Here is an 18,799-nt window from a genome sequence, read left to right on the forward strand (position 1 = left end):
TCTATGAGGTGGATTGATTCAGTGACTGGGGTAATCAGGATGGGTGTATCCGAGACGGTGCGATTGACATAGGACAGAGCAGAGTTTAGGGCTGTTGTACATAGGGTCACTATGAGTCACAAGTGACTCAACGGCATATAACAACAACAACATAGCGGGGTGGCCTTTGGATTAAGAGTGAAACGTGCTACTAACAAGGCCACTGCAACTCAAACTCATTGTCATTGAGTTGGAAACTTCCAGAAGGTTTTTAAGAGGCTGTATATCACAGGAAAGGAGGTTGCCTGTCTTTGTCCTGTGGAGCCACTGGTGGATTTAAATCATTGGACAGATGCCTGCGTCTTATCGACTATGCCCCAGAGCTTCCCCAAATAAAGGCAAATGAAGGAAAGATACCCATGTTTTACAGATAAAACCAAAGCTGAGAGGATTTAAGTAATCTGCTTAAGTAGCACACCGAGAGTGATAGAGCATAGATTTAAATTTAGGTCTGTATTCAGATGCTGTGAAACTCTGGTGACCTAGTGGTAAGGAGTTGCACTGCCAACCCCAAGGCAGGCAGTTTGAATCTACCAGCTGCTTCGTAGGAAAAAGAGAAACAGTCTCTTCCTGTGCAATTGACAGCCTTTGAAAACCTGCTGGAAAGTCATCTGTGAGTCGGTTCCAACTTGACAGCACATAATAACTTCTGCCTACTGTAAGGAGCCCTGGTTGCCTAGTGGTTACATATTTTAATAGTAACTAACAGATCGGCAGTTCAAACCCCCAGCCACCCCGGGTGGCAGTCTGCTTTCTAAAGATTATAGTTTTGGAAATGCTGCTGGGTTTCTGTCTGATAGAGTTGCTAGGACAGAATTAACTGAACAGCTGCAGATTTGAGTTTTGGGGCTTCTTTCAGTGTGGTGTAAGGGGGCATATTTCATTTGTACAGTGCCTGTTTTAGGATTAGCTCAGTTAGATTGGATTCCTACCTTTTTCTGCTTCCACTCAGTGCCAGATCATGTGGGAGTGGACAGAAACACCCCTGAGTTCCTTCCCTCTCTGCTCTTGTTGTCCCGTGTGGCTTCCCATGAGTCGCTCTTCTTTGGGTCTCATATTCTTTGTCTCTCCCCTTCCTGCCAGGGTCTCCATCTCACTACCCTGGAGCATCGTCCTGAGGGTAAGGAAAGGGGGGCTCCACAATGGCTGAGGAGAAGAAGCTGAAGCTCAGCAATACTGTGCTGCCCTCCGAGTCGATGAAGGTGGTGGCCGAATCCATGGGCATCGCTCAGATTCAGGAGGAGACCTGCCAGCTGCTCACCGATGAAGTCAGCTACCGCATCAAGGAAATTGCACAGGTGACCTAGCCCCTCCACCCAGCGCACTGCGGAGGAGGTGGCCCCCTCCGTCTGCGGAGGAGGTGGCCCCCTCCGTCCGCAGCGTCTTGGGCTGATGTCTGTTCTCCCTTGGTCCCAGGATGCCTTAAAGTTCATGCACATGGGGAAACGGCAGAAGCTCACCACCAGTGACATTGACTACGCACTGAAACTAAAGAACGTCGAGGTGACCGGGATATATGTGGGGGAGCAGGGAGAGACTCCGTCCTTCCGGACCTTGTGTGTGCGCCCACGGCTTCCTTCTCATCTCAATGTCTTGTCTTCCTCTGATACAGCCACTCTATGGCTTCCACGCCCAAGAGTTCATTCCTTTTCGCTTCGCCTCTGGTGGAGGCCGAGAGCTCTACTTCTACGAGGAGAAGGAGGTTGATCTGAGTGACATCATCAATACCCCTCTGCCACGGGTGCCCCTGGATGTCTGCCTCAAAGGTTGGGGGTGGGGAAGGCAGGGTGGTAGGGAAGAGGGAAAGGAGGAACAATGTGTGTGTATAGATGATACAGATATATAAATATAGATGATATAGATGGGTTTGAGGAAACTCCCGGGTACCAATCCCCTGAGATCTCTGGTGAGCTGTACAAAAGGGGAGCAAGAACTAAAATACATTCCTTAGTGTGGGGTACTGGGGGTTTGTGTGTCAAGAGACAATTGCTATGAGTTGTAGGCCACTTGATGGCACCTAACAGCATGGAGTGACAACCCAGTGTCCCTCTAAAAGCAGTTCAACTTTACACCTTCCTTGCAGCTCATTGGTTAAGCATTGAAGGCTGCCAGCCAGCTATACCGGAGAATCCACCTCCAGGTAATCTCTGTGCCCAGAACCCGTCACTTTGATTTTGCATCTCTTTTTCCTTCTACACATCACTCCTGCTGTGATCGCTTCTTCCAGCTCCCAAAGAGCAGCAGAAGGCTGAGGCGACAGAACCCCTGAAGTCAGCAAAGCCAGGCCAAGAAGAAGACGGGCCTTTGAAGGGCAAAGGTCAGGGGGCTGCTACGGCTGACAGCAAAGGTCAGTACTGCTAGGCTAGGCCAGGCCAGGCCTCTCCTAACTCTTGCTTCAAAGCCAAGGGGTCATATGTGAAGTGGATGAGTTAAGGGTGAGAGGTGAAACCCCAGGTCAGAGAGACCTAGAAAGGATCGAAAGCCGGGTCTCCTTGGCAGGCAGCGGTGGGGTGGGAGTGGGAGGGAGTGAGTGGAGCCTTTTTTGTCTGGTATCGAGGCCTCTTCTGGAGTTCATGTTCTAGTCTTTCCAACTCACACAGGGAAAGAGAAGAAGGCACCACCCTTGCTAGAAGGAGCCCCTTTGCGGCTGAAGCCCCGGAGCATCCACGAGTTGTCTGTTGAACAGCAGCTCTACTACAAGGAGATCACCGAAGCCTGTGTGGGGTCGTGTGAAGCCAAGAGAGCTGTGAGGACCCCTCCCCCTTGCTTTTAATCTGAGAATCTATGATTCATCCCACGGTCCCTGTTCCTACTTCACCTGCTGCCTTCCTCCCACAGGAAGCTCTGCAGAGCATCGCGACAGACCCAGGACTGTATCAGATGCTGCCACGATTCAGTACCTTCATCTCAGAGGGGGTGAGAACCGGGGAAGCCCAGGATCTGGGATGAGGTTCAGAGGGGCAGCAGGAGCAGTTCATGTGTGGGATCTCCCTGACCCATCACCTCTACCTTCCTTAGGTCCGTGTGAATGTGGTCCAGAACAACCTGGCCTTGCTCATTTATCTGATGCGTATGGTGAAGGCGCTGATGGATAACCCAACGCTGTATCTGGAAAAATACGTGAGTGGTCCTGTCACTCTGCCCACCTTCTCCCAAGGATCAGAGCTATCAGAACCCACTGACTCGCCACACCTCCCTCAGGTACATGAGCTGATCCCAGCTGTGGTAACCTGCATCGTGAGCAGACAGCTGTGCCTACGACCGGATGTGGACAATCACTGGGCCCTCCGGGACTTTGCTGCCCGCCTGGTGGCCCAGATCTGCAAACATTTCAGCACCACCACCAACAACATCCAGTCTCGGATCACCAAGACCTTCACCAAGGTGAGTGAAAACATGAAATGTCAGCCGTCCCCAGGCAGTAATGACAGAGTCACCAAAACCTGCAGTGGGTCTGGTCTGGTTGGGGGAAGTGACATCAGAAACAAGGGGCTGAAGAAACAGAACGTGAATTGAAAGTAGTTTGAAGGACTTTATACTTCTGTATAATATTAACGACTTTCTAACAGTGCTTGTGAAATACTTAAGTCCTTACATTTAGCCTTGATCTGAATTTTTTCTTTCCCCCTACAGAGCTGGGTGGATGAGAAGACTCCGTGGACAACTCGTTATGGCTCCATTGCAGGCCTCGCAGAGCTGGGACATGATGTTAGGCCCCAGGGGAAGTCCCTGGGGGAGGGGAAACAGTCATGATGTTACAAAGGACAACACCCTCCCCCCACCCCAACCTGGGAGACTGTATGGTGACCTGGTGACCCTGCCTTCTCTCCCCTTACCTTCCAACAGGTCATCAAGACTCTTATTCTGCCACGGCTCCAACAGGAGGGGGAGCGGATCCGCAGTGTCCTGGACGGCCCTGTGCTGAGCAATATCGATCGCATCGGAGCTGACCACGTGCAGACCCTTCTCCTGGTGACCAGAGCCCCCTTCCTAACCCCTTACTCCCACCTTCTCTCCCCCCCCACACACAAACACACATACTCTTCCACCTTCTTCTCTCACACACACTGTCTCTCTTCATTGTTCCCTAATGTTTCTGTGTTGTCCTCTAGCAAGATAAACACCCCATGGATCAATGGCCTCCTTAGATACTGCTTACCAGAATAGCTGCTAAATGAAAATTCATACCAGTTGGTGCCCATATTATCTTTAGAAAGAAATCCACAACATTCCTTACACATACTGACATCCCAAGATAGTTTGGCCTCTAGCAGGAATATATCAGCACTCTCTTTTTCTCTTTTCCTTGTCGCTTTCCTAGGATATCAACCCCTCTCTCCACTCAACTTTGATTTACCTTCTCTTTGCAGAAACACTGTGCCCCAGTGCTGGCTAAGCTGCGCCCACCACCTGACAATCAGGATGCCTATCGAGCAGAATTTGGCTCCCTGGGTCCCCTCCTTTGCTCCCATGTGGTCAAGGCTCGGGCCCAGGCCGCTTTGCAGGCTCAGCAGGTCAACAGGACTACCCTGACTATCACTCAGGTCAGTGACAGAGGAAGAGAGAAGGTGAAATGAAGGGAAATCTAGGAGGGACTGAGTGGTGGCTCTTGTCAGGATGGGGCTTGCACTTACAGACACCCACACTTTTTTTGAGGTCTTCAGGACACTCTGAGTTGGAGTCTTGGGGGAGTTTGGGCCCTCAAGTGAATGATACCCCAACCGTAGATAATTGTTGGTGTTGGGTGCTGTCGAGTATGACTCATAGTTACCTGTGAACAACAGCCAGGAGCCCTGCCCAGTCCTGTGCCAGCCTCGTCTCTGATACACGCAAGCCAATTGCAGCAGCCACTGTGTCTGTTCTTCTGGTCGAAGGTCTTCCTATCTTTCACTGACTCTCCACATTTCCAAGTATGGTGTCCCTCTCTAAGGAACAGCCTCTCCTAACAATATGCCGAGGGTATAGGAGATGAAACTTTGGGTAAAATTGTGAATGAACTAGGAAGCATTAAAAGAAAATATATAGAGGGAATATAGACTCACTGTTCCAAAAACAATTAACTGACACTGAAATATTTCAGGAAGTATCCTTGTTATGCATCAGAGAGTTGGACAGTGACCAAGGAGGATAGGAGAATTGATGCCTTTGAGCTGTGGTGCTGGAGAAGAGTATTGAGAATACCATGGACTGCTAGGAAAACAAAGAGATTTGTCCTGGAAAGGATTAAACTGGGTGGCTCCTTGTAGGCAAGGATTCTGAGGCTCTGTCTAACATACTTTGGACATGTTGTGAGGAGAGACCGGTCCTTAGAGAGGGACATCATGTTTGGGAGGGTGGAGGGACAGCGCAGGAGAGGAAGGCTCTCTATGAGGTGGATTGATTCAGTGACTGGGATAATTGGGATGGGAGTGTCAGAGACAGTGCGATTGGCACAGGACAGAGCGAAGTTTAGGGCTGTTGTACATAGGGTCGCTATGAGTCGCAAGTGACTCTACGGCACATAACAACAACAACAGCAATAACATCCTGTTGTTGTGTGCTTTCAAGTTGCCTGCAACTCATAGTGACCCTGTGTACCACATCCCTGAACCCTGCTCTATCCTGTGCCATCTTATTGTCTCTGACACACCCACCTTCATTTATCCCAGTCACTGAATCAAACCATCTCATCAAGGGTCTTCCTCTCTTGCACTGTCCCTCCACCCTCCCAACGCTAGAAGAGATGAAGTGCATTTAAGGTGGTTAATGGAGGGACCTCTAGTAGTTGAGTGACAAGAACCTGCACTGCAGTCCCAAAGGCAAGTGGTCCAAATCCACCAGCTGCTTTGTGGAAGAAGGATGGGCAGTTTCCTCCCATGTGATTGGGGTTTTTCCCTCCGAAAACCTACTAAAGTGGGTTCCGACGGTATACCACACTACCACCCTAGAGGAGAACTCCAAAAATCCCAGGGCTTTCCTTTTAGGGCTTTGTTTTATTGAACATTTTCTTTATGCCTCTCTCCCTACAGCCCCGGCCCACGCTGACACTCTCCCAGGCTCCTCAGCCGGGCCCTCGGACTTCTAGCTTGATAAAGATGCCTGGTTCGATTGCATTGCCTGTCCAGACGCTGGTATCTGCTCGAGCTGCTGCCCCTCCTCAGCCTTCTCCTCCACCCACCAAGTTTATTGTAATGTCCTCGTCCTCTAGTGCCTCAACTACCCAACAGGTAAGGGGAACTGTGTGGCATGATGGGATGGGGAGTGGCTCAGGTTACCTCAGAGCATCCTGGGTAGCCACAAAGTAGAACCCACTCGCTCTGGGTCTAAAAAAGAAGAGTTAAGGGACACTTTGCTGTGGGGCCACAGTTGCAGAACCTCAGCAATGCCCCTGCATTCCGCAGGGTCCCTCCGCCAGCCTCTGGGAACAGGCCCTCCTGTGCAGCAGGTTGAGAACAGTTGGCACTGTCTTGTCTTTTCCCAGGTCCTGTCTCTCAGCACGTCAGCTCCTGGCTCGGGCTCTACTACTACCTCCCCTGTCACCACCACTGTCCCCAGCGTGCAGCCCATTGTCAAGCTGGTCTCCACAGCCACAACCACACCCCCCAGCACTGCTCCCTCTGGGCCTGGCAGTGTCCAGAAGTACATTGTGGTTTCTCTTCCCTCAGCAGGGGAGGGCAAGGGAGGCCCCACCTCCCACCCTTCTCCAGTGCCTCCTGCCTCATCATCCCCCTCCCCTCTTGGGGGTAGTACCCTCTGTGGGGTAAAGCAGGAAGCTGGAGACAGTCCCCCTCCAGCCCCAGGGACTCCAAAAGCTAATGGCTCCCAGCCGCCTGGATCTGGCTCCCCTCAGCCTGCTCCTTGATCCTGTCTCTCACACACCTGCTGACCATCTTCTACACACACACACACAGAGTGGAAGAAAAGTAGTAGTTTACTTCCACTTAATTTTAATTGTACAGTTAGTTCTTCAGAATAAAAGTTTGATTTTTAAGTTCTGAGTCACTCCATCTTTCCGGATCAGACATCTCAGGAGGGCTGAGCCTGTCAAGCTTTCAGCCCTCCAGGAGTTCATCTCCAATCTTCAGGCCAGAAGACTGGAAACCAAATAGATCCTTTTCCATTTCCACTGTCCTCACTTGTGGATACTCAAATCCGAATGACATAGGCATCGCTGTGGCTTAGATGTCTCACCCACTTGTGAGGGTTGGCATTGCCACCTGGTCGGAATGCAAGCCTGAGGAAGCGAACCTGGAGGCCGGAGCACGTGTGCCGGGGAAGCTCAAAGGAGAGGCTTGCAGGGCCCAGCCCTAGTGGAGGGGCTGAGGAGGAGGGTCCGTGGCCAGGAGGCCCAGAGAGGCCTGGGACATCCATCTGTGAAAGGCAGAGGGGAGGATTGCTAAACAGGTGGAGGGAAGTCAAGAGGCCAGGAAGAGGGCAGCAGCTGCACTGGGAGGGATGAGCCAAGGGCTGAAAATGAATCCTGCAGAGAAGGTGTTAGAGAACCAGCAGATGATACCTGAAAGAGGCCTGAGAGCTGAGAGCCTCCTTGTACCCGAGGTAGGTCCCAGTGAAGAGCTCCTTCCCCCAGCTCTGCCTTCTGATCTGGGCTACTCAGCTCCTGAGACAGGCTGGAGAAGAAGAATGCTGGGTTCAGTCCCTACCTTCCTGGGGGTGGGCACTGTACTCCATAGCTCAGGCCCTTGAGGGAAACGTCTTCAGGGACACAGGCATAAGACTCCACCTCACACCTTTTGGTGAACACACACTCACCTGACCACCCCTCTGGGCAGGGGAAGGTGCAGTCTGATGTTGAGAGCTTGGCTGCAAAGAAGAATGAAGTCCCAAAAGGATGCAGTCACTTGTTCCATCCTTCTTTAACGTCACAAGTTCAGCGTAAGTGCCACCCCATTCCCTTCCCAAACTAGGAGCCTCTAAGTAAATGAGATTCCATGGCTAGTGGGCAAATGAAAAGCAGCAGGAAGTACCTTGATCCTGACTCCTATTCATGTAGCTGAAGTACGCCTGGTTAGACAACTCTTACCTCTTTGGAGGTAGATCACATCGTAACTTCAGGTATACCTGGAGCCTGGATGAAGGGTAAAGCGCCATTACAATGGTCATGGCTAACTTGTCTTCACCATTCCCCATCCAAACCTGTATGTTTGGCTGTATAACTGTGCCCCAAGCACAGAGGAGGTGCTCCAGGAACCAAGCCTCATATGCAAGGCTGAGTCCACTTGGTGAGGAGTGTTTATCATGAATGCCACCCTCCATAATAAACCTGAGGAACATACATGCATTGGCTGGCTTTGCAGAAAATTTCCAGGATGGGCGAAGGGCCTTACCTGCCTGAGCCTCGATCCCACTGCACAGAGGGAAAGAGCCGGAAGGGGAGAGGAGAAGGGAGGTCATCTGAGAGTTGGTACCGCATTACAGTCAGCTGAAAGCAGAGCGATGCAGAGGTCACTGTGGCCGCCTCACGCCTGAACTACTTCCCTTTCCCATGGAGAACCAAATATAATTGGCCGCTCTTATCCTGACCTCTCCTTGAGGAGGCTGCAAGCGAAGGATTCGATGAGACTCAAACTCGTCCAGATGCACCGAGCTGTGAAATGAGACCTCATCAACTCGGATTCCTGGCCCATAACCTGCAAAGATACAAACGTCTCTCTTGTACACCATATTTGAAGAGGGAAGGGCAGCAAATAGGGGAAGTTCTGCCCTTAATATACCCAATGCCCTGCCTTATCCCAAAATAATCCAATTTCTCTTTAAGAAATATTTGGGATCTGACTCAACAGTACATGCCACCACCACCAACACACCTTAGAACCCTGGTAGCAAAGTGGTTTAAGTGTTGGGTGACAAACCAAAAGGCTGGCTATTCAAATCCATCTGCCGCTCCATGAGAGAAACATGAGGCGGCCTTCTCTCACAGAGATTTGTAACCTCAGGAACCCCATGTGGCAATCCTACTCTGTCCCATGAGGGTCACTATCAGTTGAAATTGACTCAACAGCTATGGGCTATTTATTAGATCTGGGAGAGAAAGACCTACTCTTATCTCACCTCTCAGTTCTGACTTCCCCACACAAAATTCCTCCGTTAAGCCAATGCGCATCTCTGTCAGAAGAGAACACCCAGAAAAATAACTAACACACCTACCAAAGAGCCTGCCCCTACCCAATCCTGGGTCCAGCCTGCAGGCTTCTCACCGGAGCCACTGGGAAGGAAGCTCTTGAGTCGAATCTCTCCATGCACATCCACCTTCAACAGTGAGCCCTGGGTGTGACAAGGTTAATGCCCAGGATTCTGATTACCCCAAAATGTTTTCTGCCCCCCATCCTCAGCTCAAGGACTGGGGAATCCAAACTTACATTAGATGCTATCAGTACAGACAATCTCTCGACCACATCCAAAAAAACTTCATTCTTTTGAGTCTGAGGAAGAGAGGGCATTAGTGTGGAAGCTGTATAGCCTACGTTCTAAAATGGGTAGGCAGAAAGTACGGTGTGATCCAAGTTAGGACTCTCGGGCTGAGATATGGTAGGAAGGAAAGGGATACCCAAGTGTGGAGGGAGTGGAAAGATATGCCTGGCTCTTAGACTCTGGAATCTCACAAGACAACTGGGAGATTCTGGCACTTGATCCTGACCTCACCTGGTCAGAGCGACTGGAGAGGACAGGGCGGCTGGCTGCGCTGCTGGGAGCCACTTTGCTCTGTTGTGTCTCAGCTCCAAACTGTAAAGCACCCAAAACAATCCAGAGTTGGATACTCCTGAATAAAACTCTCCTCCTCCTTTCTCATGTTCTCCCTCCTCCTCACTGACCAGGCCAACACTGCTGAGATCAAAGAGGCTGAACGGCTTGCTGACCACGGCTTCCATCTGGATGAAGTTCCTCAGCATCTCTGTGGATGTAGTCTGTACATAGCCATAGTCCTGTTGGTAAAGAAAGGCGGGTCTTTACATGGTCAGCAGAGAAATCTACAAAGGAAGACTGTGAACTTAGGTTCCCAATATCACGATCTCATGGCAGGGAAGTCGATATATCAGAACAGGGGACAAAGGAGGGGCGGATGTCCATGGAGTTTACCAACACTTCGTCCAGCAGTTCATAGACAAGGGCCACGTTGCGGGAGATGGTCCCCTCGCCCAGGGTGCCACAGTAATCACCCAGTAAGGTGGCTAAGCTGAAGAAAGAGGAAGGAGTGGGCATCTTCTCATCCTGCTCACATCCCCAACTCCCAGTGCCCAGCGCAGCCCTCCCTCCTCACCGGGAGAGCAGCTCTAGGACGCTGAAAGGAGAAACATTTTCTGAAGTTGTGGCCACCAAGTAGAGGCCGCTGTGTCTGATGTGAATGAAATGACGGTCATCGTGGTGCTGAAGCAGGAGGAGGGGGGAAAGGGCTAGTGGTTAAGACCTAAGTTCACATCCTAGTTCCCTTCTAACAGCAATGCCATTTGGGGTACATATTTGGGGTAAAGAGGAACCTCTCTTACAACCCCAGCATCCACGGTAAGGTGTACAGAGTCCGCAGGTTAGGGACATAAACTGTGCTTCTGTGGTTATTAGCACTTAATGGACTTCGATTACTAGTACTAGAGAGAACGTGCTTCTTAACAAGAACCTCTGATAGAAACAACTGCAGGGGGGAGGAGACGCCCACCCATCCCGGCCGCCTCCACACCACGCCCCCCTCCAATCCCCACCCCGGAGGGTGGCTACCATGACAACCGGAGACTCGTCTCCTGGCAGTCCCGTCAGCTTCCGGTAGAAGAGCTCGGCCACATCCCGGCCGCCACTGTCCCCGCGTACTGACCGAGGGGAAGGAGTTAAAGCCGGCGATACAGGTTGGCTCGGGGCACTACTCCTACCCACCCAGTCCCTCCACCTTCCACCCTCGCCCCGCGGGGTCAAGGATACAGTCTTTGTAGATGAGCGGGTCCCCCTTGGAGGACAGAATGAAGAATTGGGAGATCATGGCCGTTCTGGGCAAGACGACTGTGAAACCTCGGGCCTGCCCCGCCCTGCGGCCCCGAAACAAAAGGACGCGCGTGGACTGGCCCTTTAAGAGCCGCTCGCCTCCGCCCGCGCCAACTGGGACCGCGGGAAACCGGACGCCCGCACTACCCCAGCCTACACCCCCACTTCCTCCGTGTCACTCTGCCCAGGCCGAGCCGGTGATTGGCCGGAGCGGGCGGCGGCCGAGGCCTGCAGCGGGTGGGAAGGGCAGCCGTCCGCCCTCTCCGATTGGTCCGCTCGGCGCGGCGCAGGTCACGTGGGGGGAGACGTTTCGCGCCAATTTCGGTTGCTCGGCCGCAGTCCACCGCGCGCCTCTTCTTTGCTTCTCGCGGCGCGCGTCCCCCAAGCCCGCCAACTGCTGCCTCGCGCCCCGGGGCAGCGATGGCACTAAAGGACTACGCGCTCGAGAAAGGTACGGGTGTGCAAGCCCAGGAGGGGCATTCTGTACGCGCAGCCTCCACCTGTTGATCTGGGCTGTAATGGGGGGAGAGGGGGGAGGCGGCTTTGGTCATCAGGCTCCGGGGCGCGCGAGGCCTGGGGTATGGGGGAGAGAGAGATGGCGAAGTGAAGTCACACGGCATCTGGGAGGCTCTTAAGAGCTTCAGTGTCGAAGGAGGGCGGTGAACCCTACCCAAGAAAGGGTCAGTGTCCTGGTGGGGATCGGGAGCGATAACATCCCTGGAAGTTGAGCGAGATCAGCCCCTTAGGTGGCCTTGTTTGAAGGATTCCAGGGCTCGCTTGCAGCCCCAATTTTGAGAACTCTGTGGATTCCCGCGTCTTGGGGAGACGCGCCGAACCCCCGGGGGGCGGGAAGGCCGGAGCCGCTGTGCGCCCGGATTGGCTATCGCAGGCCAACCTCGGAGCGGAAATGAAGGCAGGGCGGAAGTTGCGCGAGGCGGCTGGAGGGAGTGTCGTGTGTAAACAGTGTCCTTCCGCGCGCGGTGGCCTCGACGCGAGCGACCCAGGGCGGGGCGTGCCTGGGATGAAGGGATTTAGTGGGAGGCTGGGAGGGGAGGTGGTGTGGGCAGTGGGGTGGCTCCTGCCAAGCTGGCCAATCGCCAGACGGGCTCCCGCCTTGGGCGGAGGAATCCCGGGCTGTGAGGCGGCTGGATCCTGGGCCCATGTGCTTCTTTGTTTACTAAGAGCGGAAGCGGTGGCGGGGAGAGGGGCCTAGTGGCAGAGATCCCAGGGAGAGCGGAGATTTATGAGCCCGAGAGTGAGGAGGAGATCATGTGAGTGGAAGAAAAGGCTCAGAACTGACAGTCCCGTGCTGCAGGTGTGGGTGGCCCTGGAAGGAGGGACCTGAGAATTTCCATTATGGTGTTGGGTAAATTCTCTTTAACTGCCAGGACCCCGGGCTTCCTCTTTAGTTACTGACTTGTGAAAAGCAATTCCATGCAGTTTGGGGGCCGAATTCGTAGACTTATTTCGGTATATCCATGACTGGTTTCTAGATTGTCTCACGCACAGGCAGATATTTTCCACTGTTGTCAAGATTTTTGGTTAGGTATTGAAAGTAGACTCTTCTTTATAGTTTTGCATTTTTATTGCAGAAAAAGTTAAGAAGTTTCTACAGGAGTTTTACCAGGATGGTGAATCGGGCAAGAAGCAGTTTAAATATGGGAACCAGTTGGTAAGTTTTAAGAGTAAATGGAGAGAATGAGGTATTATTGCTTAAAGAGTTAAAATGTAGCTTGGTTCAGCCAGGGAAGTTGTCCTTAAGTGACAGATACAGCATGCTGTGTAATGTTATCATGAATGTAATAGCTATTTTCATAATAATAGGTGGTTTTTAGGTGTTGGGAGGCGGTTTTGAGGGCATAGTATTACTATTAGTACTGCTTTCTTACACGTTTTTTCACTGCATGCTCAGAACTTGTAATGGTGTTTTTTTTTCATATTTGATCATTAAATTTGACTCTGATGCTGTGATACCTCATTCCTACTCCAGGTTCAGCTGGCTCATCGGGAACAAGTGGCAATGTATGTGGACCTGGATGACGTAGCTGAGGATGACCCTGAGTTGGTGGACTCAATTTGTGAGAATGCCAAGCGCTATTCCAGGCTTTTTGCTGATGCTGTCCAAGAACTGCTACCACAGTACAAGGAGAGGGAGGTGAGTTGCTGGAGGAAAATGAAGGGCAGTGTGTGTATCTGACCCAAAGCTTCTCACATAGAAGTGCTTTTTGTACTGATAGGAAGAGGAGCCGAGGTTATCTGTCTTCTTTCCTTTTTTATTTTGCTACTCAAGTGATTGTTCTTGTCCTTGTATACAGGTAGTGAGCAAAGATGTCCTAGATGTTTACATTGAGCACCGGCTGATGATGGAACAGCGGACCCGGGACCCTGGGGCTGCCCGCAGCCCCCAGAACCAGTACCCTCCTGAACTCATGCGCAGATTGTGAGTGGCCCCTTGAAGTGGAGGTGGAAGTTTATTCTCCAAAGCCCCACAGATGACCATTTTTGTCTTCTCAGTGAGCTGTATTTTCAGGGCCCAAGCAGCAACAAGCCTCGTGTGATCCGGGAAGTGCGGGCAGACTCTGTTGGCAAGTTGGTAACTGTCCGTGGAATCGTCACTCGTGTGTCCGAAGTCAAACCCAGGATGGTGGTGGCCACTTACACTTGTGACCAGTGCGGAGCAGAGACCTACCAGCCGGTAAGCTTTCAGAAAGGCACAGGGAGGCAGTGATCTCTGCAGGGAAGTTCCGTGGTAATTTGAGTTACTGGTTATAATGAGCTCTTTACCCTAATCCTCTTTGGTGTTCCTTTTCTCACATCCTAGATCCAGTCTCCAACTTTCATGCCTCTGATCATGTGCCCAAGCCAGGAGTGCCAGACCAACCGTTCTGGTGGGCGGCTCTATCTCCAGACACGTGGATCCAAATTTATCAAATTCCAGGAGATGAAGATGCAGGAGCATGTTAGTATGGGTTATGTGGTCCAGGGTAGATAGAGGAAGTCTGCTCAATCTTTGTACTCAGTGTGGGAATAAGAATGGAAAGATTTAACCTCAGCCCGAACTTTACAGATTGAGAAGACGGTAAAGGTCTGTTTTCTCCTATAGGCTCTTATTTTGTTGCACATAAGGTCCACCTTGAATCTGAGCCACCTTCCATAGCGTCTAACCACCACAGCAGCCTACACACTCGCCTGAGTTTGCCTGTCTGATAAACAGGGAGAAAACAGTGGATGGGAGAGGAAGTTAGAACATGTGATCTATTGCTTTTTCTATTCCTTTCTTATGGGCCCTTCCCTCCCCTAGAGTGACCAGGTACCTGTGGGAAATATCCCTCGGAGCATCACAGTGATGGTCGAAGGCGAGAACACAAGGATCGCCCAACCCGGCGATCATGTCAGTGTCACTGGCATATTCTTGCCAATCCTGCGTGCTGGGTTCCGACAGATAGTACAGGTAAGGAAGGAAATTTGGAGGGGATGTTCCTTTTTCTCCTCTCCCTCTTTGATTGGCCATGAAGATAATCTAAAATTTTTGTCAGTCAGTTGAATGGCTGGAGAAGGTTAAAGGGATTTCATCCATATCCCAGCATTTTCTTGCCCAAGGGTTTACTCTCAGAGACTTACCTGGAGGCGCATCGGATCGTGAAAATGAATAAGAGTGAGGATGATGAGGCCGGGGCTGGAGAGCTGAGCAGTGAGGAGCTGAGGCAGATTGCTGGTAAGGAGCAGGGGAAGGATTGGAATTTGGTTTTTCTGTTTCTCGAGACCATTTTATTCTTAATGAATAGTTTTCACTCTGTAGAGGAAGATTTTTATGAAAAGTTGGCAGCTTCCATCGCTCCCGAGATCTACGGACATGAAGATGTGAAGAAAGCACTTTTGCTTCTGCTGGTGGGAGGTGTGGACCAGTCCCCTCGAGGCATGAAGATCAGAGGTGAGAGACATAGACAAGTGCGGGAATGGATACAGTCATCTGGGGAGGAAGAAGGGGCATCTCGGTCTCATGGGCATAGGGAGGACTTGGAAGAAGTAATACTGAATATAAAGAATAGACCTCAGAAGTGGTTTTTTCCTGTTGTTGGCTAACATGTTTTAGAAGAAAAGTCAACTTGAGGTCTCCCCTCCAGGCAACATCAACATCTGTCTGATGGGAGATCCTGGTGTGGCCAAGTCTCAGCTTTTGTCTTACATTGACCGCCTGGCCCCTCGCAGTGAGTAGCCTTGACTGAGGGAAAGGTTTGCATGGAGACCCAGTGTTGTTTATTCTGGTCTTGGTGGGGGTGGAGGACAGAGCAGGTTGTTAGTGACAGGAGTTCCCACATGGGTTTTAGCTGCCTCAGGTAGTATTAGGGTAGGGAAAATAAAGTGATCCTGGGCAGACTTTGCCTCACTATTCTGGCTTATTACATCCCTTTTCCTGTTTCTGTGGTACTTTATCTTTTGTAAACATGCCTGCTTTTCAATCCTGACTGTGCCATTCAGGCCAGTATACAACAGGCCGCGGCTCCTCTGGAGTAGGGCTTACAGCCGCTGTGCTGAGAGACAATGTGACCGGAGAACTGACCTTGGAAGGCGGAGCACTCGTGCTGGCTGACCAGGGTGTGTGCTGCATCGATGAGTTTGACAAGATGGCGGAGGCTGACCGGACAGCCATCCACGAGGTCATGGAGCAGCAGACGATATCCATCGCCAAGGCAGGCATTCTCACTACTCTCAATGCTCGCTGCTCCATCCTGGCTGCTGCCAATCCTGCCTACGGGCGCTATAACCCTCGTCGAAGCTTGGAGCAGAACATCCAGCTTCCTGCTGCACTTCTCTCCCGATTTGACCTTCTTTGGCTGATCCAGGACCGGCCTGACCGAGACAATGACCTCAGGTGAATAAAGCTCAGTACCTAGAAACAGTCCCCTAAGGGAGGGAGGTTACAAAAAACACATTCGAAGTTTCTAACTGATGAAACTTCAACACCTTCACTTCTTACGTAAGTGGGCCACCCCTTAGCTTTTAGTAAATCATGGGTCAGGGCAAATGAAAAGTTTCTGGGTACATAGGTTCTCCCACAGCAGAGGGACATTTCTTAGAGTCGGGGTGCTGGGTATATAGCACCAGAAAGAATGACCGCTTACTTTGTCTTTGCAGGTTGGCCCAGCACATCACCTACGTGCACCAGCACAGCCGGCAGCCCCCAGCACAGTTTGAACCCTTGGACATGAAGCTCATGAGGTAGGAGATCAGGATAAAGGCTGGAATAGTTTGGGCTGTGTATGTCTCACAAAAAGCTTTCAGTCTTTGAACTTCTGTATTGAAATTTCATTCTGAAACGTAACGAATTTTAAATGAGGAAAGCAACAGGTCCCTTGATTCTGGCCAGATCAGTCCCGACGAAAGGGGATGTCACGATGCTGCCTTGACGATACTACTGCCTTGTCTTAGGAGTGAGACAGGCACAAATTGTAGGCAAAACTGGTTTCTCCTTCATGGATATCATGTTAGTAGCAACAGTGTAAGGGCTTCTAGCCTCCCTTCTGTTTAACCCAACCTCTTTATTTAAGTAGTTATTTTTGCTCTTTAAGTATATGCCCAGAGAAGTTGAATGTAATTGGAAATTTGCTGGGGTCTGTAAGGGAATTCCGGTGTTAGTGGTCAGGGGTTGAGCTGTAACCCGAAGGCACACAATTTAAATTACTAGCTGCTCTGCAGGAGAAAGATGAGGCTGTTCATTCCTGTGAGATTTATTGCTTCAATAATTGAAACCCAATTCAGAGTTGCTAAGTTGGAATCCATGGCAGTCGGCCTTTGTTTATACTTTTTGAAAGAAGCCCTGGTGGCACAGTGATTAGTGTGCTGCTGACACACTCAGCTGCTGACAGGATGGTTGACCAGCACACCCCCCAGATGTCCCACAGGAGAAACACCATGCCAGTCTGCACAATTTACAGGCTGGGGCCCTGTGGTGCGGTTCTGCTCTGGCTTGTAGGGGCCCTTTGAGTCAGATTCAACTCTGCACCAACAGGTGACATTGTTTGAAGAAATCTGTTACTGATATTCAAGCCAAAATGATCCACTGATACTCTTTTCTACTCAAGTTTTTCTTCCCTGAGTTTTCTTAAATGAAGACCCCCTGTGGACAGAAAAAAACCAAACCCACATAGTCACTGCTCCCATTTCCCTTTTCTGTTTTCCACGAATCAATCCTCTTCCCACAGACGTTACATAGCTATGTGCCGTGAGAAACAGCCTGCAGTGCCCGAGTCTCTGGCTGACTACATTACAGCCGCGTACGTGGAGATGAGGCGAGAGGCTTGGGCTAGTAAGGATGCCACCTACACCTCTGCCCGGACCCTGCTGGCTATCCTGCGGCTTTCTACTGCTCTGGTGAGTGTGTGGTCCCTTTTGTCTAATGGTCTGAATGCTGACAACCTGCCTTAACGCCATGTTCTCTGCCTCCTGCCTCTCACTCAGGCCCTGCTGGGGCTAAAGTGCTGACAGTGCAGATAGTGGTCCTCTCCGTGCTACCGCACTGTGGGTACTTGCTGCTCCGGTAGGGCGTGCGCAGCGTCTGAGGAAGGAAAGGGGGCCTCCCAGGTCTCCACCCTTAGGGAGGGCCTGGGTGGGTCCACCTCACAACCCTGCCCGAAACCATCATTGGTGCTCACACGTCTTGGACCTTCGTCCTGGGGGCTCCAAAGTGCTGTTCGTGCAGGTAGTGTGATTACCTGACCTACTGCTGAGCTAGCACTTCCCGAGCCCCTGAGACACAACCTCTCCACCAGTCAGTGGCCACCTAAGGGGCGTCTCCTCAGTCCCCATTTGGCATGGTGAGGAGCCCAGTGGAGTTCGGAAAGGTCTGGTCTCCCTCACAGGACAGCTGAACATGGACTGGCCAGTGTTGAGAGGCGGAGACTTGGGCAATTGCTGGACGCTGCCCTGGGCATTGCACTTGTCTCGGTCTGACAGTGCCGGCCCAACACTGCAGATGTTTGGGGGTGATAAAAGGAGGGGAGGGTCTCTGTTTTGAATTAATGAGCTTTGCAACTTTTCTTAAAGCTGAAATAATAAGACTCTTCGCTGACTCAGTTCTGCTTCACTCCTCTTGTTCCCATCTCTACCCTCCCTTCCTCTTAGGCACGACTTCGAATGGTGGACGTTGTGGAGAAGGAAGATGTGAATGAAGCCATCAGGCTAATGGAGATGTCAAAGGACTCCCTTCTAGGAGACAAGGGGCAAGCAGCTAGGTGAGTAGTTGAAGCATGAGGTCTTACTTACAGAGTTTCTTTACCCACGGATATATGAAATTGGCTCAGAATTCTAATATCAGCTGCTGTTGAAACGGTGTTTATACTAGACCTTACACACCCACTTATTGCCTGTAGGACTCAGAGACCAGCAGATGTGATCTTTGCGACTATTCGGGAGTTGGTCTCTGGTGGCCAAAGTGTACGATTTTCGGAAGCAGAGCAGCGCTGCATATCCCGAGGCTTCACTCCTGCACAGTTCCAGGCAGCGCTCGATGAGTATGAGGAGTTAAATGTCTGGCAGGTCAATACTGCCCGGACACGTATCACTTTCGTCTGATTACAGCCTCCTCTGAACACTGGCGTCTACTCTGCACACCGTGTGCTAACTGGCTTTTGAAGGCTTAATAATAAACTTTGGGGGCAAAGGGAAGTAGCCCTTCCTTCCCTAGTTAGTGCTTATGCTTGTTTCATTTCCTTTGCTAATAAAAGTGTTTATAAAACTTAATTTTCTTTGCTGTTCTGATCATGTAGTCACTCTGTCAGCCCAACTTGTTGAGGGT

General features: G+C 51.2%; 3 protein-coding genes across 4 annotated transcripts; 2 read left to right on the forward strand and 1 right to left on the reverse strand.

Annotated features, from left to right (window-relative positions):
* Positions 1-1,119: 1,119 nt before the first annotated feature.
* On the forward strand, positions 1,120-7,016 carry TAF6 (TAF6 RNA polymerase II, TATA box binding protein (TBP)-associated factor, 80kDa). Of its 2 annotated transcripts, XM_006896480.1 has the most exons (14): positions 1,123-1,337; positions 1,456-1,542; positions 1,652-1,805; positions 2,123-2,179; positions 2,267-2,386; positions 2,640-2,785; positions 2,878-2,955; positions 3,058-3,159; positions 3,241-3,423; positions 3,673-3,747; positions 3,886-4,011; positions 4,410-4,583; positions 6,048-6,245; positions 6,500-7,016. In XM_006896480.1, exons 1-14 carry the CDS (start codon positions 1,182-1,184, stop codon positions 6,878-6,880), a joined length of 2,037 nt encoding a protein of 678 aa, XP_006896542.1. In that variant the 5' UTR covers positions 1,123-1,181; the 3' UTR covers positions 6,881-7,016. The 2 variants fall into 2 exon arrangements, with proteins under 2 accessions (XP_006896543.1, XP_006896542.1); XM_006896481.1 differs by lacking the exon at positions 2,123-2,179 and having other exon boundaries at positions 1,120-1,219; positions 6,500-7,005.
* A 129-nt stretch (positions 7,017-7,145) lies between these two features.
* AP4M1 (adaptor-related protein complex 4, mu 1 subunit) lies at positions 7,146-11,179 on the reverse strand. The gene is made up of 15 exons (XM_006896482.1): positions 10,945-11,179; positions 10,747-10,835; positions 10,295-10,401; positions 10,114-10,210; positions 9,849-9,959; positions 9,679-9,759; positions 9,396-9,458; positions 9,234-9,300; positions 9,088-9,141; positions 8,560-8,666; positions 8,364-8,458; positions 8,060-8,104; positions 7,789-7,839; positions 7,535-7,646; positions 7,146-7,389 (listed from the first exon to the last, which is right to left on the reverse strand). Exons 1-15 carry the CDS (start codon positions 11,000-11,002, stop codon positions 7,165-7,167), a joined length of 1,362 nt encoding a protein of 453 aa, XP_006896544.1. The 5' UTR covers positions 11,003-11,179; the 3' UTR covers positions 7,146-7,164.
* A 135-nt stretch (positions 11,180-11,314) lies between these two features.
* MCM7 (minichromosome maintenance complex component 7) lies at positions 11,315-18,576 on the forward strand. Its single transcript, XM_006896483.1, has 15 exons — positions 11,315-11,455; positions 12,597-12,676; positions 12,995-13,159; positions 13,320-13,444; positions 13,519-13,699; positions 13,826-13,963; positions 14,306-14,455; positions 14,605-14,719; positions 14,804-14,935; positions 15,129-15,212; positions 15,484-15,877; positions 16,141-16,224; positions 17,208-17,376; positions 18,127-18,236; positions 18,375-18,576. Exons 1-15 carry the CDS (start codon positions 11,425-11,427, stop codon positions 18,574-18,576), a joined length of 2,160 nt encoding a protein of 719 aa, XP_006896545.1. The 5' UTR covers positions 11,315-11,424.
* Positions 18,577-18,799: the final 223 nt, after the last annotated feature.

This window comes from Elephantulus edwardii, unplaced genomic scaffold (assembly GCF_000299155.1).
Source record: "Elephantulus edwardii isolate Elephantulus edwardi_28Jun2011 unplaced genomic scaffold, EleEdw1.0 scaffold00186, whole genome shotgun sequence".
NCBI classification, from domain to species: Eukaryota; Metazoa; Chordata; class Mammalia; order Macroscelidea; family Macroscelididae; genus Elephantulus; species Elephantulus edwardii.